A 22,117-nucleotide genomic window follows, 5' to 3' on the forward strand; every position below is an offset into this window, starting at 1 on the left:
GTGTAAGCGAGCGAGGAGTCGAGGCTCGGGATGGCTGATGGCAGCTGTCTGCTTATGCCGTTGCTGCGTGCTCTACGTTAGACTCCGAACCCGAGCGCCGTGAGAACGAGTGTTGCTGATCGCCAGAAGCGAAGCAAGGAGCTTGTGGGAGGAGTAACAGCAAAAGCCGTGGCAGTAGTTGAAGCAGCAGCAGCAGCAGCAGCAGCAGCAGCAGCAGCCAGCGCCAACACGGCGGGCACCGACCCGCGGCGACAGGGGAGGGGAATGGTCAAAAAGCGGACGCCGTGTGCTGTGCTGGCGATTGGTCTCGATTCGATGCTCCTCTGTCCCCGGGCCCTGGTCCTACCCAACACAGTAGTTAGCCCTGCACAGAAACCATGTGCTTGGCATGGTGCCTGGTTGCATCCGAGCTGGATTCAGACACAATAACTACCTGATGTAGTGCATGGATAGTAAGGTAACTCCACCAGCGTATGGACAGGGGACTGGGGGCTCAGGGCCCGTGTAAGTGACAGGTTCAGAGGGACTGCCGGTTTCCCGGTTCGGCCAGCATGCATCGCTCGGCACGTTTTTCCCTGCTTGGTTCGTCCAACAACGAACAGTTTGAGCAGAACTGCGCAACGTGCGGCTGTGCTCCGTACATTTCGGCTTTGACAAGGTGACAGCGGTCACAGCACTACACACATACCTTTGCTTAGTGTCGGCGGCTGCCTCTCATCTCCGACCTAGCGCCTTGTTGCTGCGGCTGTGGCCTCATGGCGGCAATAAGGCGGAGTCTATTGCTTGCCGTGGCGTTTGCGTGGCGCCTGGCCTGAAGGTTCGAGTTTGCTGGCCGGATGCGAACCCGGACGTTCACTCACTGGCTGGACGCTACCCGAGTTAGGTAGTGGAGGTCAGGGAGTTAACCATGGCTCAACATCGTTTTTGTCCGGCCCGGATTGGGTGCCATTATCTGCAAAGAACCTGCGCGTGGGGTCCAGTTGCTGCGCCCAACGGCTCAACCCTTCTTTCGCCGATCGGAATGCGGATGCGGCCAACGGCTCGACAACGTGATCGGAGACGCTGCCATCCGCCGCCCCTGCTTTGTGAGCAGCTGCGTCGTTTGCAAGTGCATGGGCTCGTGTGTGGGAGTCATCTGGTGTTCCGGCGCACTAGAAAGAAGACAGGAAATGGAATGGAAGCTTCCATCAGCCGTCCCCCCACCATCGGAGGTGTGGGCCTTGTGTTGCACCGAAAATGCTGGCCCGATAAGGCTCGACAAACGGCGCTGAGGCCCCACTGTGTGCTTCGCTGAGAAATGGTCCAGGCACTGCAGTGTATGTAAGGTAACCATCGTAACGTTGTAGTGTAACGTTAGTTTCCTAACTCAGGTATCCTGTGTTTTCGGTGTTTTGTTTTTTCTCGGTCGGTGGGGTATGTTGGCGCCCGCCAACTTCAGCTGAGCGATAAAGCACCACAGTTCCTCTGTTACGGCGCTCCAAGTCCTTCACTGTCCATAAACGTGACACTCGTTTGCAACTAACTCCAACCAAACAAACAAACCTGGCCCACTTTCAAAATCGCTCTTCGCTATATGCAATAAAACATTGCCTACCCTGCCTATCGCTCTCGCTTACCTACCTCTATGGCTTGTGCGCACCCTGCGGCACCCACAGTTACGTACCCTGCGGCACCCACAGTTACGTACTCTGCGGCACCCACAGTTACGCACCCTGCGGCACCCACAGTTACGTACCCTGCGGCACCCACAGTTACGCACCCTGCGGCACCCACAGTTACGCACCCTGCGGCACCTACAGTTACGCACCCTGCAGCAGCCACAGTTACGTACCCTGCCTGCGGCAGCCACAGCTACGTACCCTGCCTACGGCAGCCACAGCTACGTACCCTGCCTGCGGCAGCCACAGTTGTGCACCCTGCCTGTGGCAGCCACAGTTGTGCACCCTGCCTATAGCTCCTAGAGGTATTGCAAGGTGTAAGGTAGCTAAAATATCTTTAATTGTATAGAGCGAGGGGCGATTGTATAGAGCGAGGGGCGATTCTTAAAATCGGGTTGCAGCGGGGTAAGCTGGTTGCTGTGGCGATTGTTCGGCTAGCAGTTAGTTGCAAACGGGTTTAGGTTAATGGACAGTGAAGGACTTGGAGCGCCGTACTCTGTATTGTCTCCGAGTTAAAGCGGCGGGTGCCTCGCTCTGGTCGCCATTTTTGGACTCTCCATCGCGAGTGCACGCCCCCGGGGCCACCTGCAACCTTCTACGCTAATGTACATACACTACGGCAAGATGAACAATAGCGCGCCGCCAACCTGGCAGAGACAGGGACCGCCCCTCAAGTATCCGCGTCCAGACAAAGCTCATTGACTCTGACGCTTCGCCGAAAGAAATACGAGCATTGGCACCGTCAAACCACGTCGCAGAAGAAACCAAAAATAACCAGGAGGGGCCAGCCACCCACCACCTGCTTTGTTTTTTTTCCTGTCAGATCGCATCTGCAGCGCAACCCCACCGCATCGGTCGCTGAACGGCCGATCGTCCAGTCAGGGGAGAGAAGAGGGCGGGAAGGACGAGCGTTCGTGGATGCAGTGACCTGCACGCACGCACATTGATACGAAGCTGCGTTGGCAGGCCCAGCGGCCAGTCATCCCAGCGCGATAACTACGCTAGTTATGACGATGCTGGGCCGGCCCGAGGTCGGTGATAGTGATTCATGCTGGCACGCGCAGCGATTGTGAGACACGGCGCTGGTGACCCGACCGCCACCTCGTGTCGAACAATCGACCGCCGAGAGGAACGGCGACCGCCGACAGGGCGGGCGTCTCCCGGTCGGCTGCGATTGTCTCACCGTCTTACATATACCGCAATACACTAGTTCCGCGCCGCCCAATTGGCTCCGTTTGCGCTTGCCCTTGCCATTCTAGCGGTAACGAAGTCCAGAGATATCAACGAGTTCGAGGAGGAGCCGAAAGAAGCCGCAGGCCGCATGAGCAAAGAAGTTCCCTCCGAATATTGATCCTTCCCAGCTCCCTGATATCACCAGCCCTGGTAAAAGCGTTATTTATCTATTCGGCGATGAAAGAAACCTGAAATATTGAGGAGGGGGCTGAAAACTATCTCCGATACCCGTGGACTATCGATGCGCCCAGCCAGCGCCCGCTGCGGCGGCCCCTGGAGCGTTGTGGAGACAATGATCCACGCAGGGGGCCGAGCGGCTGCGGTTCGCCTGGACGACCAGGGCATGGGCGCAATCCCGTCGTTCTGGGCCGGATAACAACATCGAGATTACGGATCTCTGATGCATCCGACGACGGGAGAATTTGAGGGATTCTTCGACAACGGCTGGAAAACCCGTATCCGGGCAAATGCCCTTCCTTCATAATCTGGCCCCCAGGGCAGGAATCCTGCTGGCCGAGTCTGCCAAAACGACGGACGCAAAGAGATGGGCTCCAATTTACACAGTCCTCTGCAGTGGTAGCAGTGCTGTAATTACAGGTTACAGACAGCCATGCTCTGTGGTGATAACCCGCCGCTCGAGCCTCTCAAAAAGCGCGCGCCACAGGAAAAGGGGGTTGGGTAACTGACACCCAGCTCGGCGCCGCCGCGTGTTTCGAAAGCCGAACGCCCAGCCGATCCAGCAGATTGGTTCTGTCGCACGAGGCCCTTTCTGCCACGAGAAGCTTTGGGGACCTTCATTGAGTGCACGTCTGTCAGGCAAACCGGAGTGAACTACCGATTCTCCTTGTATGTATTCACCTGGCGTCTGCTGGCCCTTCAGGAGACCAGCGCACACGTCATGAGACAGTCTGATGAAAACCCAAGAAAGACCACAAGACTAGCGGAAATAGTAGACATTACCCAAAGGAACCCCAGATCTATAACTCCAACACCACCGCAGACAGACAGACCGATAGAGAGACAAAAACCATGTCCAAGTCCCAAGAACAAAATACGAAATAAGATGTATCCTCTCAGTCCAGCCGCTACAGATCCTCGTCGCCGTCGCACTGCTGCCACATCATGACCTTGCTGACCTCCATCTGGGGCTGGGTCCAGGTGGGGAACCACTTGTCCTTGGCCTGCCAGAAGTCCTTCTTGGCGTTGGGCGAGGCGTCGAGCCAGGGCTTGCCGTTGACGTTGTCCTCGAACCAGCCGTTGGTGCCGCCGACGGCGAGGTTGAGGATCAGGTAGAAGGGCTGGTCGAAGGGGGTCTGGTCGCGGCCGGTGCTGCTCCAGATGTCGACGATGCGCGTGCCGTTGGCGTCCTGCGTCGGGAAGTTGCCGCGCGACCACATGGGCGTGTCGAAGTTGACGTAGAGCACCTGCAGCAGGCGCGAGTTGACGTAGGTGAAGAGGTACTTCTGCGACCACTCGAGCCCGAACGTGTTGAAGCCGGCCGAGTAGGTCGTGTGCAGCGCCTGCCGCTTGACGTTGGTGCGCCACCAGCCGTCGTTGGCCGGGTTGGGCCCCCAGTGCAGCGCCGACGACATGATGTTGTTGCCGCCCTGCGGGTACGTGTAGTTGTTGCCTCGGCTCTCCATCAGGTCGATCTCGCCCGACTGCGGCCACGGCCCGTAGACCGAGTCGCGCGGCATCATCCAGATGGCCGGCCACAGCCAGTCGCCGGCCGGCAGCTTGGCCGTCACCTCGACCCGCCCGTACTTGATCGTCGCCCCGGGCCGAGTGTTGATGCGGCCCGACAGCACCGGCGGCACGATGGACGAGTTGCCCGTCGTGATGTTGGTCACAGCGATGCAGTCGGCCGGCAGCTTTGACGTGCACGTGCCGTCCTTGAGCAGGTTGATCGTGTAGTCCTGCTGCATCAGGGCGTCGTCCTGCGGCGTCGCCTTGATGATGAGGTTGCCGTTCTCGATGTAGACGTTCTGGTCACCGCCGGTGGTCTGCTCGAACTCGCCGTTGCTGGCATGACGGCGTCAGTCTGTCTCTCTCTCTGCATAGTCGTGACAACGAACGGGGAAAGCTAGGAAAGAAAGGCCTTACCCAAACCCGCCTACCTGCACCTCCTTCTGCCAGATCTTTTCGTTGAAGCCATTGGACCAGTCCTCCTCCAGCACGAGGCAGTACTTGTGCTTGACGACGCTGCGGATGCCGTCCCAGACCAGCACGCCCGAGATGGCGAGGCCGATGAAGATGCCCAGCAAGGGCAGGATGGTGACCCACTTCTCCTTGGGGTCGGCCTGCTTGGTCCACGGCTTTTCGATCTCGCCCTTGCGCACGCGGCGCGAGTGGAAGTAGCGCTGCCCTCCGTCGTAGCGGCCCAGCGCCGAGGCCGAGTCGAGGCTGCTAGCGGGCCGCGAAGCGTCGGGGCTGGCGAACGGGTTGGCCGGGTTCCCGGACGAGCGGTGCGACGCCTGCGACTCGACGCCGTCGCCGAAGGGGTTACGGCCGACCGACTCGCTCGGCGTGCCGGGCCGCTGCGGGGTCGGGGCGGCGGTGGAGGCGACCGACGGCATGCCGGCGGCCGAGCGGCCGTAGAAGTGCTCGGTGTGATCCATCGGAGCGGCCGTAGTCAGGAGCAGGATATGCTCGGGCGGCTGCTTCAACCGCGCTACGGCGCCAGATGCGCAACCAGACAGCAGTCACCGATCAAGTATGGTTATGGTTTATGAAAGGTGCAGGAAACGAGAGACGGGGTGGTTGACGGCGAGGAGCAGGCAAACAAGCAAGCAACAAAGCCAAGAGCAATCCTCAACGCTGGTGAAAACGAGAGACACGACCCGACCAGAGCAAAGCAAGCTCAACACATTGGCAACCCGGGTCTTGGTGGTGAGTGGGATGAAGACGAAAACCAAACTGTAATGGCCGCCACCCCGGCCCAACATCCCGCCCAGCCTGAGCACGCCAGGCCCAGCTCCAGAACCATTTGTCGCCGCCGCCCTGCGAAGCAACGCCAGGCGAGCCCGGCGAGCCTGCAGGAAACAAACGCACACGGGCTTGGCGATGCGGCGACGGCTGGATGGACCGCATTAGCGCAGGGTCTGTCGTTGGCTGCAGTGGAGCGAAGGGTGCAAATGCGCCGGGTCTCGGCTGCCGTAGGCACCTGAGTCCCGTCGTTCCCGGATCTGGACGATTCTCAGCAAACGATAACGATAGCTGTATTCCGTATTAGTGCTTTCTGCAAGCTTGTGGGCCCAGTCCGTATTTTTCAGCTCTCCATGGGCCATCGTGATGTTGCAGCCCAGCCGGAGGTGTCCCAGCCTGTCTTGCCCCGCCACCACAAAAAGCAGCGAGAGATTCCAGAAAGGGCGGAAATGGCTCGAGCGCGTACCTGCAGTGGGCCGCAAAGCTTTGGGCTGAATTGATGCCCGGTTTGGCTAGACCGTCTCGCTTTAGGTCTCCAAGCCCACACCATAAACGTTAGTGTACGGATTACCAGGAGGTTCGTACCCAAGCGGTAATCTAGTATACACTATCACGGTATGAAATCTCCACCATTTCCTCGAGCGCATCGATAGCGCTTTCTGGTTTTGGCCATGCATCTTCAGCCGCAAAAACAATATTTGACCCTGCCGACAGAGGAGGGAGCCAGGGAGGTTGAGACAGGCCGCGCGGGTTCCTGAATGCCTTCCAAGGAGGTAGGACTTTTGGAAATTTCGGGAGTGTTTGCCTTCGTTACGTGCTGGATTTTAAATCCAGGAATCCTTTGACACTCATATAGTGTAAGGCTGTAAGCTCCCGGTGCGGTGGTCCCTGGAGATCCCCGATCGACACGGCACACAACGATGACAGGCGGCCCACTCTAGCTAATCCGTACAGAGTACAATGAGCACAAGTCAACCATGGCCGAAGCGGGAGATTCCAGAATACCGACTTTCGAACACCAGCCGAGATTGAGGGCGCAAAAGGCACAGCTGGCTGTATCTCGTCCGTGGGGGTTCACTGGCTGGCTCATTAACGAACTTGATGCCGTTAACCTTACCCAGCAACAGTATCCGTATCCTTACGTTCGGATGTAACTAAATGGTTCCAAGCTCTCGCAGCCACGTGTGGCCCCCTGGCCGCTGGGTCCGTTCGTGCCACTCACCGGCTCGACGATGTGTCCGGGGCTTGTTGAGCAGCGTGGGCAGGATAACACAGGTAACGTAGCGCACGGTTCGTGCTGCGTAGGTAGGTATTCAGAACGACGACTGCTGGTGGTGAACCTCGAAGCTGTGTCACTGTGCAGGTTCGCCCAATTCTTGCTCTCGCCCTCGGCGACGGATGGCCCGCAAATGATTATCGCATTATGCGGATATGCATTCATCAAACAAATCCCCTTGTGGTGTAGTTGGCTATCACGTTCGGCTGTAAATGCGTTTACCGATACCGAAAGGTCACCGGCTCGATTCCGGTCGAGGGGACAACTTTTTGTGCTTTTTCGTTACCTTAGGTATCCTGCCTTCTCCCGCTCTCTCTCGCAGCCACGTCGAGCAAGAGGTAGGGTGACATTGGATTGCCATTGTCAAGAGCGGTGGCGGCACCTTCTCGAGGTGTCTAGCTGTTGCCAGCAATTAATGCACGGCCCGCCAGTTGACGAACATGGCATTTCCACATATCACTGTTGATGCCGCTCCTTAAGGCTTCAGGCACCTCCACACTTTAGGTTGTTTTCTGGCAGGTACTCCGTACACTCATCGAGTCCCATTTGTTCCCAGACTCGAAAATTGAGAGTGCGCACACAGCGACCTCCAGCGACGAGTCAGTCCGACCGTTGTGACGGAAGGCACGGTGGACCACAGGCAGGCCTGAATTTATCGAGCACCCCGTACCACATCCTCAGATCCAATTCAATCCTTACCTGACCCTCACACAAAACAGTAATCCCAACCCCAACCCCAACACCACAACACACCACACCACACCGCACCATGGCCTTGGTCTCCGGTTGCCGGCACGCGAATCCGACCCTCACTTGGCCACGCCCATGCCGGCAAAGTACTCCTTGAAGACGGCCTTCTCGATGGCAAACACGCCGTTGCGGTCGACCAGCTCGATGGGGGGCCAGAACTTGGCGTCGACGGCGGCGACCAGGCCCGGGTAGCTGGTGACGCCCTCGGGCTCGGTGACGCCCCAGGGGTGGCGCAGGATGACGTACTGCTTGCGCTCCTGCGGCGCCGCCCAGCCGAGCACCGAGTAGGCCATGTTGCCGACGAGCGTGCAGCCGCGGAAGGTGGCGTCCGTCGGCCGCGTCCAGGCCACCGTCGGGTAGATGGTCCGCAGGTTGAACGAGTGCGTGCGCACGAGTCCGAGCAGGTCCTGCGCCCGCCGCCGCGCCGTGAAGAAGTACTGCGGCTCCTTGTCCGTCAGCTGCGCCATCGCCTTGACCGGGTCGCCGTACGACGTCTGCGTCAGGTCCGGGTGCTGATGCTGCTGCTCCGACGACGACGAGGAGGAGGAGGTCAGCCATTTGGCAAACGCCTTCTCGTACAGCGCCGGCCAGATGTCGCCGCCCCAGACGCGCAGCCAGGCCGGCCTCATGACGTCCATGGAGCTGGGCCGGCAGTACATGAGCAGCGAGCTGGAGTTGTTGGTCGGCAGCTCGCAGTTGACCGTCACCGTCGACGTCGGCGCGTCCATGTCGCCGCCCTTGCTGTACAGCTTGACACTGAGCGAGCACTCGCCGGCCTTGTGCCTGTGGTCGTGGCCTTGGATGTGGCTCTGGCTCTGGCTCTGGCTCTGGCCCGAGTACCAGCCGCCTGCTCCATGCCACGCCGAGGAGGGAGAGCCCAGGTAGGAAGCGTTCTGGAAACCGGCGCGGCAGTCCGTGCACAGGTTCATGGATGGGGACGGCGAGCTGGCGTAGGAAGAGAACGACGAAGGAGGATAGGCCGAAGAGGTCGACGGCGATGGCGTCGACGACGACGAGCGGCGAGAGCAGTGCTCGATGGTGGCCGGGTCGGACCAGGCCACGCTCATCAGGGCCGCGATGAGCCAGCTGTTGGCGACGGCGCCCTGCACGGGGTTGGTGAACATGGTGGCGTCCTGGCGGTAGCAGGCGCTGATGTCGACCCAGCTGCCGTTGGGCGGCGTCCACTCCTCCTTCTTGTGCATGCGGTACGGCGTGCACAGCTCGCGCAGCGTGGTCGTCACCTGGGAGCTGCGCAGCGTCTTGCCCAGCGTCCGCGGCTCCAGCGTCAGCCGCAGGTTGCCGTTGGACATGATGGCGTGCTTGACCTTGATGTCTTGCAGGTCCTTGAGCCCCACGTCGGTCAGGTCGCCCAGCTTCTCGACCCGGGAGAAGTCGGGCGTGACCAGGTCGTGCTCGGTCAGCGTGTGCATGTCCTTGGTCGGGATCAGCTCGGCCGCGTCGCCGCGCTCGTTGAGCCGGCTGCCCGCGTACAGGACCGAGTTGAAGCGCATGTCGAACAGCTCCTCATAGTCGGTCTGCAGGATGCTCGACAGCAACAGCGGCGTCGCCGCCTCGTCCCAGTCCACCTTGCGGCCCAGGATCGCCTCCACCAGCGCGAACGGGTTGATGGCCCCGACGTGCAGGTGCTTGGGCGGGCTGTCGGGCTGTTCCGGCTTGGAGCTCGCCATGTTGTAAACAAGCTGCATCAGCAAAGAATGTTGGTAGAGAAGATCGATCAAGTTGTTCCGAGTGGGAGGTTGGTTAGGATGTCAGTTGGGTGTGAGAGGAAGTCTTGATGGAAGCCCCCAGGACCTCTCACTCAACGGAGATGGCCTGTTTTATACCCTCACCTCCCCTACACGTAACTCGACCACACCGCGCCCTATTGAGAACCATCGTCATACTGAAGACTGCCATGACCAACAAGTGCCCGCGCGGATGTCGAGATAGGGAGGTTCCTTGTTTGTTATGATCCAGTCAGGCCATTGCGATGTCCGTGATAACGTCCCAATGAATGCAGGCCAAGGAGGTCCTCCGCAACTTTAGCGTCGGCATATGGCGGCTCATGTTGGTTTGTCATGTCAGCGTCAGGTCGGTCTACCACGGTGGGCACAGACCTTGGATCAGCGGGGAGGTGAGGGGAGTCAGTGAACCGTAATCCAGTATCTGAAGCAAGGTTGTATGTAATGGACTGCGAGGAGACCAGTCGCTCCGCCGGCCAGGGAGAAACGTAGCCTCAAAACCGTTAAGCAGCAGCATCTCGAAGTCCGTTGCCAAGGTCCCCTCCTCGCTTGGTATTGTCAACAAACTGGTTGGCCTCCCACCTAACCCAACAAAGGTCTAGCAGTAAAACGAACATGATTCCAGGGCCGTCCCGTCTTGACGGTTTGTTCTCAGCCATATTCTTTCGTGCCCCTTCTTGGCGCTGGATAGCCTACTAGTAGACTGTGGGCCATTGACGACAGTCCTATGCGTTGCTTTTCTAAGTCCACAAACAGGTCCGCACATGGTCCAATCCCGGCGGTTGCTTTCAGGGAGAATCTGAGCTCTCTCGAGCTCTGCAGGTAAGGCTGACTACGGCACTGTGTAATAGTAATCCATAGCAACAACAAACGCCATGTTGTCGGTGGTGGTGGTGATGTCGGTGCACTGCTGGGTGGGGGGGAGAGGGGGGAGGGGGTTGATGAGTGATGCATGTTCAAATCTTGGAGCCGTTTTGTGATGCGGCTCGCTGCACAGTATCTCCAGGAATGGATGCTGTTTGCTGGGCACGCCCCGGTGTTGGGTTGCTGCAATTACATTGCTCTTACCTAGCAGTTCGGCATGTTCTTCCACGTGCATGCGCTATTCATGGTGTCATCCATGACCATGCGGTGTGCACGGTCTCGTCGTTCCGGTGCTCCCCGCTGCTTCCCGGCGTCGTCTTCTGTTTCCGCTTCCGATGTCTCGGCATACTTACTGGTCACGCAATGGCGAAGGCGATGTGACGCTGCCAGGCAGTTTGCGAGCCATGGAACTAAGGTAAACCCTTGTCTCTTGCTCCCAAAGCTTTGAACTTGGTAGCTTCATTATTGGCCCATAGTTTGTTACGATGTGTCGCCGTGGACTTTGCAGCGCCCCGCCGAGACATCACAATGACTGTAAACGCCTCGAGATGGAGTCAAACGCATTCGTTCCAAGCACAAACGCCATTGGAGAGTGAACGACGATACGAACAAACGCCTAGCCTCTGGCTTGCGCCGGCTTCTTGGAGGCAAAAAATCTAGGAAAAGCAGAAAGAGCAGCGGCGGCCAAATCGCCAGAAAAAATGTCTTGATGAATCTTGGTCCGACCTCAGAAAGACTCGCTTTGCTAGAGTGTGGAGGAAGAATCGAAGACGAGTCGAGCTTGACTCGTTACAAACACAATGTGCCTAACAAAACAAGTGGGCCGTTGGGAAGACCTCACAGGTCATGTCCCAACCAACGAAGAGAAAGCGAGGCAACCATTCCAAAGTCCTTCGTTATATCAATACCATGGGGGCTCGTAGACCTCTTGACATCGTGACGTCGTTTGTCGTCGTCGAGAAAAAGCCGGCAATCGAGATAGGGAGCCGACGAGCAAGGAACGACGTGATGCCCTCTTGCTGTCGTGGTGGACGATGGGGCCGGGAAACGTTGCTCGCGTCAAGATGCGGCGAAAATGAAGACGCTCGATCTTGTCGAGCGGAAGAGATCAGTGTACAAGTAGATACGCTACATGAAGCGAAATAAGAACGGCCGCCGCTGTCCATCCGGCTGGCAAATGCACCGCAAACTTGCCCGTGGAGATGGCTGCTACCAATGTTCGACGCCCAGCCTAAGCCGCAGTAACGATAGGCTGGCCCTCGGGAGGGGCCACGTTGTCACCGTAGGCACCGCCCACATTGCCTGGATGATAGTGGTTAGCCAAAGTAACAGAACGAGATCACAAGGAGAGGTCCATTGCACATACCAGGAGGGTAGTAGTTGCAGACGGAGAACCACGAGCCCATGCTGGACAGCGTGCCAGGCTGGCAGAAAACGGTGGCGCAGCCAACCTTTTGGGTGTCCTTCCAGACGAGCTGCGAGAAATGGCCCCATTTCTCGAAGTTGGTCATGTCGGGCGTGCTCGCGCCGTAGCTGCTCGCCGGGAAGTCGTTCAACTCGCCGTTATACCAGCCATTGCTGGCAGCACGTGCGATTGACCCAGTGGCGCCAAACGCTTCAGGGTCGCCCGTGGATCCCCACATGGCAATGTTCTGGCCGTAGCCGCCGCCGCCGATGCTCCTGATGGTCGACCGTTAGCAAGCATTCCCCTCGTTACTACGGAAATAGGGGCTCTCACGTGTCGTGCTCGAACACGCATCTCTCAGCGAGAGTCTGAGCATACTGGGCATGCTCGTCGCTCCAGACGAGCGCATTGGCAGAGTGGTTAAAACGGTGGACGTTGTGATGATAAAGAGCAGTGCTCGTGTAGTCGGAGGGCTGAGCCGCGGAAGCCTGGGTAGTAGTGCTTGGGGCAGGAGCGGGAGCGGGGGTGTCCGAGGACGGCTGAGCGGCCTGAACCTGGGGATCGGCAGCCTGCGGGCTGGGGCTGGGCTGTTGGGTGGGCTGAGGGGCCGCTTGGATAACAGGTGCGGACGTGGAGGTAGGGGGCGGCGGAGGAGGAGGAGGAGCCACCGAAGTGGTCGAAGGCTCAGGGATGCTGGTGGTCGTCGTGGCCTTGGTGTGGGGCACGGGACGACTGAAGGCAGTCGAGGCGTCGCCCTCGGTCACAGTGACAGTGACCCATTCAGTCACGACATCCGTGGAGATGTAGAGTCGGCGACCCTGGAGGATGGGGCTTGCAGCGGCCAAGAGAGCGCTGCAAGCCGCAAGGAGTGCCGAGGACTTCATTTTTAACGGTGGATTTCTGCCAGATACAGTAAGGTACGTTAGCCTCCATGCAGCATGTAATAAGTGGAATCGAGAGTGGCGTGAGAGCCGGCGAATTGAGATATCCAAGGCGCCAAGTCATGATGCAGCAGACACTGCGGTTAATTAAAGAAGGCAAACGGCTGTCATCTCCCGCTCTGCGAGGGAACTGTCCTCGAACAAGCAGGTAATGATGGTCATAGGTTGGCAGGTCCGCTCCCAAGTACCGCCACCCTTTGTGAGAGCACAAAGGCGTTGTCTGGCAAACACCAACAAAGATCCCACGGCCTTGGACAGCCACATCCTGTGCCACGCACCCAGAATAATGCCAATAAGCAAGAGAAAAAGGGGGCTCAGCAGCCGTACCTATATGTGCTTGGTTCCTGTCTGGGCGAGAAGCCGAGTTGGTGTACTCAGAGCCAGCTGGAGAGGCAGCACTGCTGTAGCTTGGGATCCGTCAAGGATGTGGTGGGATCTTGTGCCCAACCTGGAAACGCCCGAGTAGCGCAAGACAGGAGGTTCAGCCTGCTTTTTTGGATCCAGATGACGTCGAGTCTCCTGCCGCACGAGGCCGTCGAGTGGAAGGTGCCTGTGAAAGGAGTGCCGGGGAAACGAAAGGGCGGCGAACTACTCGTCGTCTGCCACAGCTAGGTGGGATCCACGAATGCTGCACCGACCACACAAACCCGGGGTCGTTCAAAACGCGGAGTGACAGCGCTGCCGTCGAGAATGCCGAAAAGGAGCGTTTTGTTGCTTGGAAGGAGTGGCAATGCGAACCAAAACGCTCAGGGAAAGGATTCCGACTTCTGGGTTTTTGAACGTGGCGAAGCCGGCGAGTGAGGATGTGCTGAACAAAAGGAACGGACTGAAGTTTAGACTTCAAAAAGGAGCGGCGGAAGAGAAGGCGAGCGAGCGAGGCTTGCGAGTTGTTTGAGGACCAAACTCGGCAACCGCGTGGCGGAAAGGAGGCAGAAGGTGAGGTCGAAGGAGGAAGGAACGGCCTTCTTAGTGTACTGTCATCCGTAGGCAGGCAGGCGGGAAGTGGGGCCCAATCTGGTCCTCGCTGACCCCAAGATCCCCAGGGCCCGGTCGTTGAGCCCCTTTCAATTTTCGCCCCGAGGGAATTGCGGGGCATCAAATTACACTAGCAAGGGCCAGAGAGAGATGCGAACACAGCGTTATCCAGGAATGGGCAGGCAAACAGATTCAGAGATCACAGCAGTTGTTCGCACTGAGTTCCAGTCGCTTGCTGGCCGACCCAAGTCCCAGTGCGAGGGAGCCACATTACTGATGACTGCCAGCGTTTGCGGTATGTATACGACGGCCTCTCCTCACTAGCTCTATGGCCGGCCACCATTCAAGACCTCGTGAGGGGGTTACGCGCAGGTGAATCGTCGTGGACAGTCTGCCAGCGAGAGCTTATGCCCAGTGGTTGCCGATCTGGGCATTGGGCCGCCCTTGGTCTGGCATCTCTCGACCAGGCCCGATGGTGCCACCGCACCAAGCCCATTGGCTACAGAGCGCAGAATGCAGTTCATCCCATGTTTGCGAGCTGGGCCGTTCCCCAAGGCCACTCTCGCTTTCATGCAACGTGGACGCCTATGAACATGTTCCAATGAACAATGCGGCGTTAATTTCCGTCCCAGCACTTCCCCTGTGTTGTCGCCCCTGGCGTCTTACCGACCAATCGCAGAACCGTGCCTTGCAGGAACAAAGGCGGGGGGTTGCAGAATCCCTGTCGGGTTTCCACGCAGTGCCCTCGTCAGCTTCCGAACTGCTCAGGTCCCGAAAATTCATCATCAACTTGCTATTAGTTCCCCTAGGCGGAAATGGCAGCATTGGCATTAACCCAATTTACTAGATCATCATTGGACTCAACGGAGAGTATCTCAGATTTTTAAAGATACAGTAGTCATCCTCATTGGTAATGTTTCAGGTACCTTGCAGATTCTGTATGAATGGCCGATATCCGCACCCCGGCTTTTTGTACAGCCCCCGGCTCTGTTGGAATCAGGGAGCCGCTGCACAAATGGAAGCGGGGCGTCTTTCTGAAACGGCGCTAGCATCGGATTGGGACTGCCAATTTGTTTCTCGACTTCAAGGTCTGAGAGCTTGGCATGCAGGCTCCTCCGCTTTGCATTGAACTTTGAGGAACCGAACCCACAGTCTCCCGAGTTCATTCTCGCGAGTGAACCATGTGCTCTGACCGCGCATGTCAATCTGAGACCTCAGCCCTGTGGGCAGTCTGGCACCATTTCCGCCATCTCTCACGGTTCCTTCCGGATACACCTGCATTTGAAAGTGGGAACTGCCTGGCCAACTTCTCTACTTTACACTACTAACCCACAGTATTCCATAGAGATACCCGGCTTCGTCTAACGGTGAACAGCCCAATGGGAATGGAATGCTGTCTCCCAACTCACATTTCCGAAATTGTCAATTCCGAAATTGTCAGCTGTGGGCTAGCCTTGCATCTCCTCGGCTGCTGTGAACTCAGTCGGCGTCACCAACGACTCGACCGCTTTGCCTGGAGGTTCGGGACCTGGTATTACCAGCAGCCGTAAGTCCTGGGCAATTTGGATGCGTTTCTCTGCGCGTTGCCGGTGTTTGGCATTGTCCTACTCCGTAATGCCAAGATGGAGACGATCGATTTCGCGCTGATCAGAAGATCCTTTCCCGATCTTCACTGTCCATGCTCTGCCATGCCCAGGATCCCCGCAAACTTTAAGATCACGTCCATTGCCGAATTCCGCGCCACAGGAACGGATGTCGCAGCCGCTGAGGTCATCCCGCTCTATCGGCTGGAATTGCGATAGTCGTGGGTTAGCCGTCGGCAACAGGCCCGACCCTATGCAAAGGCCTTCCGGGAGAATGAGGAGCAAACGGCGTCGTAAGTACCCGTTGCAACGCCGGAGCAAGCCGTCCCTGCTGCTGTGGCCCGGATCTTGTGACCCCCCTGGGATCGGCGCCTGTGCATGTTCGGCATGAGATGAGCCTAGAGAAGAGAGGCTGCTTGGAATCTCGGCAGCTCCTTCGCGGACAGAGCCTTCATTCGGAGCATCTACAGTAGCTGGCGTCAGGAGTTCGTGGAATCTGGCCTGGGTCACCCCCATCGTGCTGTAAGCTGCGCGCTGCTTCTCTGCGTAACCTCACAAACTCATTCACTCTTCGCATTTGTGCAACAAATCTCACCCATCTGTGAGTGGGGCGTTTGGACTGCTTGAGATCGACAAGCACCGCCGTTTCCTAGCCACCGAGGGACTCAGAGACCAGACCACGGGACACTTTCTTTGGGCTGTCCGCACATGGCGTGCCAGATAAGTCTTCCTTCTTCCCTTCCAGAAGTAAGACCCTACAACGGCCAACCAAACTGAACGTTACGGACATGCAGTGGCGTGGTCATGGGCTCCTCCGTCGGCCACGTCGTCGGCAACAGTAACGGCACCCTGTTTGGCGGCATTCGCGTACGGAGTAACTAAAGGCAGGCAAGTTGGGTATGTATGCCCTTTTGTGACGAGGGCAACCGTTTGCCAGCCGCTGCCGCCTCCAAGCTGCAAGACCAAACGGCAGCTGACAGACTTCGCCCATCCTCGGGTTGGCGAGCCGCCCTCCGGCCGGCAGACGACCACCAAGCGCTCCTGGCCCCCTAATCCGTGTGTCACGGCGGGACGAACGCGCGTCAGACACCGAACATGCTGGCTGTCTGCGGCGGGTCTCAAGTCTCGGGATGCTGCTGCTCGCAAAGGCGTTGCCCTACTCCGTACACCACATCCCAAACGACCCTTGGATCATCATTCATTATCAGGCCTGTCTGGTGCGTCTAAGTGGTCTGAGCCGCCCCTCCCTTCCCGTTGGCGCCGGTTTCGGGTCCCCACGTGCTTTGCGGGACAGCAGGGAGGTTCAGATCCGCCTCTGCCAGAGACATGACTATGGGGAGCGTTGCAGAAAACGCGGCGCGCCTTGGAACAAGGCTAGTTCTACCGGTTGGTAACAGATTTGCTATTCGCTGGCGAGGCTTCGTGAGCTACCGCCAATGACGGCCGGAGAGTTGGACCTTTGCGTCTTTTGCCATGGTGAGGCAACGTGAAAACAAAGATATGGCGGAAAACAAGTAGAATGTGTTACTCTGCCGTTTCCGATGCTTGGCTACCTGATGTTACCAAGCAAAGGCCATGTGGCAGCGCACAGCCTGGACAGTCGCGAAGGGAATCAAGGAAAGCACATCGATTTGACCTGAGGTTCCCTGGTTTGTGCCCCTTCTCTCTCTAGGGACTTACGTCGTGCGTCACCGAAGCAACGTCCAAAACACCAACCGCGGTGCGTCTGCAGCATCGCGGTGTCGGTTAGCAAATAGATCCGGTGCGAACGGCAGAGTGAGACCTCGTCGTGGCTTCCTCTCGGCCATGTCGTGGCTTTCTCAGTCAGTTGAGCGTCGTTGTGTCTTTCCGTTCCGTAACTCTCTGCGAGCTGAATAAGCCACCGACGGGGGTTGTGTTCCGTTTGCCTGAATGAAATATGGGTCACACACAGGCCGGGTCTGTCATCCACGCCATCCGAGATGAGAACCGTCCCGTTGGCTGCTGGATTACCAAGGAGCTGAGACAAGTGACAGTCTGGCAAGAATGATGCCATCTGCCACGGTCCTCGTATAGGTACGAGTCAAGCCAGAAAACCAACGTCCAAGAAAACAAAGAAATGAAATGGTTTAGCCGGTTGAGCCTGTCTAACTCGTTTAGTATGTGGGTATGTACAAGTCCAAGCTCAACAGCCCTCACGCGCGGACCTCTCTGGCTCGCGACAAGACGAAGGGGTTTAAGATCTTTGAAGTAAACACAGCCAAGACACTCTCAGGACGACTCTGAAGCCTCAGACTGCCCCGGGATGAACGGCTTCTCCCACCGCTGGATCCATTTGTGCGCAAAGATCTGCTTCTGCCTTAGGTGCACGGGTGTCGATTGCTTTGGTTGATCGGGGATGACTTTCTCGAGTTTCTGCAGATGTGTTAACGGCGACACCAGTCAGCAATTGTAACACCTAGAGGAGGCAGGCTCGGCTGACGCACCAGGTTCTCGTAGACACACTTGTTGAGCTTCCACTCGGCAGGGCGGCATTGCCACAGCTGCTGGTTGTTGTTGTCGAGGCATTGCCAGTGGGCGCGGAACTGCTCGAGGCAAGACTTGTTGATGTCCTCGAGGCTGGAGTTTCAAAGCGTCAGCATGCGACCGGCCACCAGCTCGACTGCCGCCAGTGCGCTCCTCCAGCCACATCCCCGACGATACTGGCCAAACACCAAGTCCTAATAAGCGGGAGTAGTAGAGGACGCAACGTACACGCTCCGGGCACATCTGGTAACCCGGCGACCCTCCTTCAGGCACTCGAACTCGCCCCTGCCGGGGTTCTCGGTCTTGCACTGCATGTAGTCGTCATTGTAATCCTTGCATCGCGCGCCGATGAAGAAGGAAGCCGACAGCAGCGGGGCGGAGCTGGCGCCGATCTCCTTGACCTTGGGGATCGAGTCTGGCAGCGGGGTGGTGTCGTAGAGGACATGCTGGTTGAAGCTGTCGCGCCGCAATTCCGTCAGCAACGCCCCCGCAGTTCAGCGGCACCAGCCGGCCCAATTGGTCGCCCCAGGGTAATATGCCGTCGTGAGAAGCACTTACACCGGCTTCCGCGCTGCCATCTTGACTGTGTGGGCTGGCCCGTCGGGTCGGGTCCTGAGGTGTGTAGCTGTGCGTGGTTTGGACCTCCGGCTGACCCTGCGACCTGTGAGGCTCGGCTTTCTGACATGTGGTCCCACTCAACGAACCTTGATTCGCCGGCTGCAGTCAACGCTTGGACCACCCCGACGCGGATTGGACGCTGGCAGTGACATTTTCGTGCCAAAAAGTGGGCGACAGCTCAGAGGGAAGCAAATCAATGTCAACAATAACGTTAGAAGCTTTTCAGTTCGGTACAATACCAAAACAATCGCCAACAATAACTTCAGGCGCAAGCGCATTGTCCGGTGACTATCACTTATTTCCCTTGCTTTCCAAGTTCTTCTGCAGCTTCCGACGCTCCTGTCAATCTTCCCACGCCCGTTGCGGCCTTCTGTCGCTGGCCGGTTTTTATCGACCTGCCCATCAACCCCTTCCACGCTCCAGCGACACCCACGTTCAACAAGCCAAACGCCCTCATGTTCTCGACAACAAGTCGGCCCGCGGGCCAGTCTCTCTTTGGCGGTGGCGGAACCAGCATATTTGGCCAGTCGACGAATGTGAGTTCTTCTGTCGCCTCCCGCTGGGAGTGGAGGGGCACGGATAGGGATGGATGCTGACGCATTCGGCAAGACACAGCAACAGCAGCAACAGCAGCAGCAGCAGCAGCAACAACAACAGCAGCAGCAGCAGCCCGCGCCGGCGTCAGGTCAGCAGCAGCCGACACCCCAGTTGACCGGTTCATTATGGCAGCCCGGGAGTCTCAGTAGCTGTATGTTGTTTTCCCTTCGACTTCCGCCAGCGTGCGCTCTACCGCCGACACACGTTGCAAAGCCCGACGATGCGACTTGCTAACTTCCTCTTTGTCCGGCGCGAACCAGATCAGCGACCGATCCCCGAGCAGATCAAGCTCATCATGGAGAAGTGGGACCCCACAAACCCGAACTGTGCCTTCAAGACGTACCTCTACAACAAGGTCGACGAGCACACCGTCCCGCTGTACGGGCCGGGGCCCAACGAGGACCCCAAGGAGTGGGAGGAGGCGTTGCGGCAGAAGCCGGCGCCCAACTTCATCCCCGTGCTCTGCGCCGGCTTCCCCTCCATCATCGCGCGCCTGACCCTGCAGCGGCGGGTCATGGTCGAGTTCAACAACAAGCTGCACGCCATCAACGCAAGCCTCGACGCCATCCTGTCGCGGCACGATCTCGAACACACCGTGCGCGCCTTCAACGCGCGGAGGCGGCACGCCGAGCTGAGCAAGCGCTGTCTCGTGCTCGCGTCGCGCGTGCAGGTGCTGCGGAACCGGGGCTACGCCATGAGCGGCGACGAGGACGAGCTGAGGCAGAAGCTGCAGAAGATCGACAAGAGCATGCAGGACCCGGCGCTGAGCGCGCGCATGGAGGAGCTCTGGAGCCGGTTGATCATCCTGCGCGGCTATGCGGAAAGCCTGAAGGACGAGATTAACAGGCCCGGTTTCGCCGAGGGCAACGGCCTGGACGAGGAGATCGAGGCGAAGGCGAAGAAGGTGTGTGTTTTTGTTGTTTTTTGTTAGGCGCGCGCGTGTGCGGGCCACCGCTCGAGGCTAACGTGACTGGGCACAGATCCTCGAAGACTACGAGAAACAGCTCCAGCATCTTAAGAAGCAGGTTGAGGAGGCTAAGGCGGACTTCGAAGCGTGGGAAAAGCAGCACAATCCGGCGCCGGCGCCGAAACCGGCAGCGCCAGCCCAATAGCCCCTGGCAGGCAGGTGATACCCCGAGCGAGTTGGCGAGCCATGTTATTTTGACAAGAGGTTTACCGGGCATTGTGAGCCGAGCAAGTCATTGCGTCGGCCGGCCCGAGTTCCGGACAGCCCGTTGGACATTCCGCGTTTCATATCAGATGGGAGACGGATGAAAAATCATGTACTGCCACATAGGGTATTCATTAGTGGCCTCACTGCACCAGGCCCTGAAGATATACCCGCCCTTTTTTGCTTCCGCGAACATCCGCCCGTCTAATGAATGCGATCCCAGGGTAGATTGAGAGATGCCCATCCAGTCTGCCGTCCCTGTCGTCCCATAATGTACACAAATGCCCCCAAGACAACGTATCGTACACTGAGTTGGGCGGAGACGGAGAGGGGTATCCTGCGTGCCGGCCCGCCGGTTCCCCCGTCCCACACCGCCGAGTTCCCATCAGGTAAACCAGCTTTATGGATTCCGTCGGCGAAGACGCATATCACTCGCGTCTACCGTCCATGCTCTCCCGATTCCCCGCCGCCACTACCCGGCAGGGTGGTCGTCGTGGCTCTGTACCCCTGGCTTAACGTGCTCGCCATTCAAAGCATAAGATAGGACCGGGGAGGAAAGAAAACGAGCTCTGTGCTGTGTATCCGGCGGGCTTGTGCAGAGGCCGGTTGAATGGATCGGTAATGCGCGCGGCTTAGAACATCTTGGAGATGGCGTCGATGAGTAAGGGGGCTGTGATTTCGGGGCGGTGTGTGTTAGCTTTCGTGAGAGGAAACTCGGGGGCGTTGGAAACGGAGAAACCTAGACATACAGAGGTAGAGCGCCGCGGCGGTCGCCAGGGCCCGCTGGATGGTGAAGGTCGCCTCGGCCTCGGCCGCGCGGAGCTCCTCCTTCGAGAGCGGCGGTGGTTGGACTGGATTTGGCGGTTGTTAAGAACTAGGACTTTGGCACTTGGAAAGAGGCAAGGGGTCGTTGGAGGGGCTTACAGCCTCCGAACATTATGCTCGATTCGCCTGGATTTTAGAAAGTTGATGCGTAGGTAAGGCCAAAGTAGCTGTTTGGGTCCGCGTTTCCAGGTTCGGATGCGGCACTGGAGCTGGTGGCGTGGTGGATAGCTGGAGGTTGTCGAATGCACTGGGCAACAACCTGGAAGCTCTTCTGGGGAAATTTTTCAGTGACGGCATTCCCCGCCTGGCTGGGCTGGGCCGAAGGATGCCTGGGGGTCCGCGGCTGCGGAGCCGGGGCCGTGCAGACCGCTGCATGCGGGCTTGGCGGGAGAGCCGTTAGTGAAGTTATCGGTAGTGCCGTTATCGGGGAAGCCGTTATCGGGAAAGCCGTTGTCGGGCCCTGCACTGCTGGGTAATCCGTCCACTAAAAAACTGTCCGGCCCGACAATACCCGATATCGATTCTTATCGTCGGCGTTCCCAAGCGAGACGAGGGAGACCTGCTGACATGCGGATCCCGAGTAGAAACCGCCGGTAGGTCAGGGGAGTCTTCTGTGTGCCTCACCGCGTTTCTTCCTCCTCTCCCCGGTTTAGCTCGTGCAAGAATCCGCTGTCCCCGGGGGTCCGCCGGTCGTATCTGCTCTCGGCGACGACCAATTCGGATTTCTGACGTCGGCAATCGGGGCCGACTGTTATTTCTTCTCCCTTTTTCCTTCGTTTTTTTTTACACCTTACCCGACATCGGAAGTGGTGTGGCGCGTTGCGTTCACGAGTCTTGCGGGACAGACGGGAGAGCCATTGGGTCAGTCGGTGGAAGGGTTTTGGTGTCGTCCCACGTTGGTGTTGTCCCACCCGTTGTTGGTCGTCGGCCATCGCCCGTCCACGCTCTCCTCCCGCGATAACCTGCCGCCCTGCCGCCCTCTAGCTGCACCCAATCTTGGCTCGGGCACTGCCGGTCCGTGAGCTTGGCCTTGGCTAGACATCAATTCG

The 22,117-nt window shown here is 58.3% G+C and overlaps 5 protein-coding genes and 1 non-coding gene across 6 annotated transcripts; 2 read left to right on the forward strand and 4 right to left on the reverse strand.

The window, feature by feature from the left end:
- Positions 1-3,832: 3,832 nt before the first annotated feature.
- THITE_2111236 (glycoside hydrolase family 16 protein) lies at positions 3,833-5,605 on the reverse strand. Its single transcript, XM_003651167.1, has 2 exons — positions 4,995-5,605; positions 3,833-4,913 (listed from the first exon to the last, which is right to left on the reverse strand). Exons 1-2 carry the CDS (start codon positions 5,507-5,509, stop codon positions 3,977-3,979), a joined length of 1,452 nt encoding a protein of 483 aa, XP_003651215.1. The 5' UTR covers positions 5,510-5,605; the 3' UTR covers positions 3,833-3,976.
- Positions 5,606-7,266: 1,661 nt separating this feature from the next.
- THITE_t41 lies at positions 7,267-7,354 on the forward strand. Its single transcript has one exon. It is a non-coding gene; the product is annotated as a tRNA-Tyr (tRNA).
- Positions 7,355-7,901: 547 nt separating this feature from the next.
- On the reverse strand, positions 7,902-9,530 carry THITE_2049272 (uncharacterized protein; the record flags this gene model as incomplete). The annotated part of the gene is made up of 2 exons (XM_003651168.1): positions 7,902-8,625; positions 8,857-9,530. The coding sequence occupies 2 exons, from the start codon at positions 9,528-9,530 to the stop codon at positions 7,902-7,904; spliced, it is 1,398 nt and encodes a 465-aa protein (XP_003651216.1).
- Positions 9,531-11,636: 2,106 nt separating this feature from the next.
- Positions 11,637-13,190, reverse strand: THITE_2111241 (uncharacterized protein). Its single transcript, XM_003651169.1, has 4 exons — positions 13,122-13,190; positions 12,187-12,753; positions 11,815-12,128; positions 11,637-11,750 (listed from the first exon to the last, which is right to left on the reverse strand). The coding sequence occupies exons 2-4, from the start codon at positions 12,735-12,737 to the stop codon at positions 11,680-11,682; spliced, it is 936 nt and encodes a 311-aa protein (XP_003651217.1). The 5' UTR covers positions 12,738-12,753; positions 13,122-13,190; the 3' UTR covers positions 11,637-11,679.
- A 4,304-nt stretch (positions 13,191-17,494) lies between these two features.
- THITE_2111246 (uncharacterized protein) lies at positions 17,495-18,533 on the reverse strand. Its single transcript, XM_003651170.1, has 4 exons — positions 18,416-18,533; positions 18,086-18,313; positions 17,818-17,950; positions 17,495-17,746 (listed from the first exon to the last, which is right to left on the reverse strand). The coding sequence occupies exons 1-4, from the start codon at positions 18,433-18,435 to the stop codon at positions 17,603-17,605; spliced, it is 525 nt and encodes a 174-aa protein (XP_003651218.1). The 5' UTR covers positions 18,436-18,533; the 3' UTR covers positions 17,495-17,602.
- Positions 18,534-18,719: 186 nt separating this feature from the next.
- Positions 18,720-21,302, forward strand: THITE_2169800 (uncharacterized protein). The gene is made up of 6 exons (XM_003651171.1): positions 18,720-19,011; positions 19,085-19,223; positions 19,333-19,976; positions 20,053-20,913; positions 20,993-21,094; positions 21,168-21,302. The coding sequence occupies exons 1-4, from the start codon at positions 18,931-18,933 to the stop codon at positions 20,182-20,184; spliced, it is 996 nt and encodes a 331-aa protein (XP_003651219.1). The 5' UTR covers positions 18,720-18,930; the 3' UTR covers positions 20,185-20,913; positions 20,993-21,094; positions 21,168-21,302.
- The last annotated feature ends 815 nt before the right edge of the window (positions 21,303-22,117 follow it).

The sequence above is a fragment of the Thermothielavioides terrestris genome, chromosome 2 (assembly GCF_000226115.1).
Source record: "Thermothielavioides terrestris NRRL 8126 chromosome 2, complete sequence".
Taxonomy (NCBI): Eukaryota; Fungi; Ascomycota; class Sordariomycetes; order Sordariales; family Chaetomiaceae; genus Thermothielavioides; species Thermothielavioides terrestris.

Excerpts from the sequence above, each read along its gene's own strand:
- THITE_2111246 (XM_003651170.1), bottom strand. The coding sequence starts at position 18,435 with ATGGCAGCGCGGAAGCCGGT. Across the intron at positions 17,951-18,085 it reads ACCAGATGTGCCCGGAGCGT|CCTCGAGGACATCAACAAGT; the intron begins GTACGTTGCGTC and ends TTGAAACTCCAG. Across the intron at positions 17,747-17,817 it reads AGTGTGTCTACGAGAACCTG|AAACTCGAGAAAGTCATCCC; the intron begins GTGCGTCAGCCG and ends ACACATCTGCAG.
- THITE_2111241 (XM_003651169.1), bottom strand. The coding sequence starts at position 12,737 with ATGAAGTCCTCGGCACTCCTTGCGGCTTGCAGCGCTCTCTTGGCCGCT. Across the intron at positions 12,129-12,186 it reads TGCGTGTTCGAGCACGACAC|GAGCATCGGCGGCGGCGGCT; the intron begins GTGAGAGCCCCT and ends GTCGACCATCAG. Across the intron at positions 11,751-11,814 it reads CTGCAACTACTACCCTCCTG|GCAATGTGGGCGGTGCCTAC; the intron begins GTATGTGCAATG and ends ACTATCATCCAG.
- THITE_2169800 (XM_003651171.1), top strand. The coding sequence starts at position 18,931 with ATGTTCTCGACAACAAGTCGGCCCGCGGGCCAGTCTCTCTTTGGCGGT. Across the intron at positions 19,012-19,084 it reads TATTTGGCCAGTCGACGAAT|ACACAGCAACAGCAGCAACA; the intron begins GTGAGTTCTTCT and ends GCATTCGGCAAG. Across the intron at positions 19,224-19,332 it reads GCCCGGGAGTCTCAGTAGCT|ATCAGCGACCGATCCCCGAG; the intron begins GTATGTTGTTTT and ends GGCGCGAACCAG.
- THITE_2111236 (XM_003651167.1), bottom strand. The coding sequence starts at position 5,509 with ATGGATCACACCGAGCACTTCTACGGCCGCTCGGCCGCCGGCATGCCG. Across the intron at positions 4,914-4,994 it reads GTGCAGGTAGGCGGGTTTGG|CAACGGCGAGTTCGAGCAGA; the intron begins GTAAGGCCTTTC and ends CCGTCATGCCAG.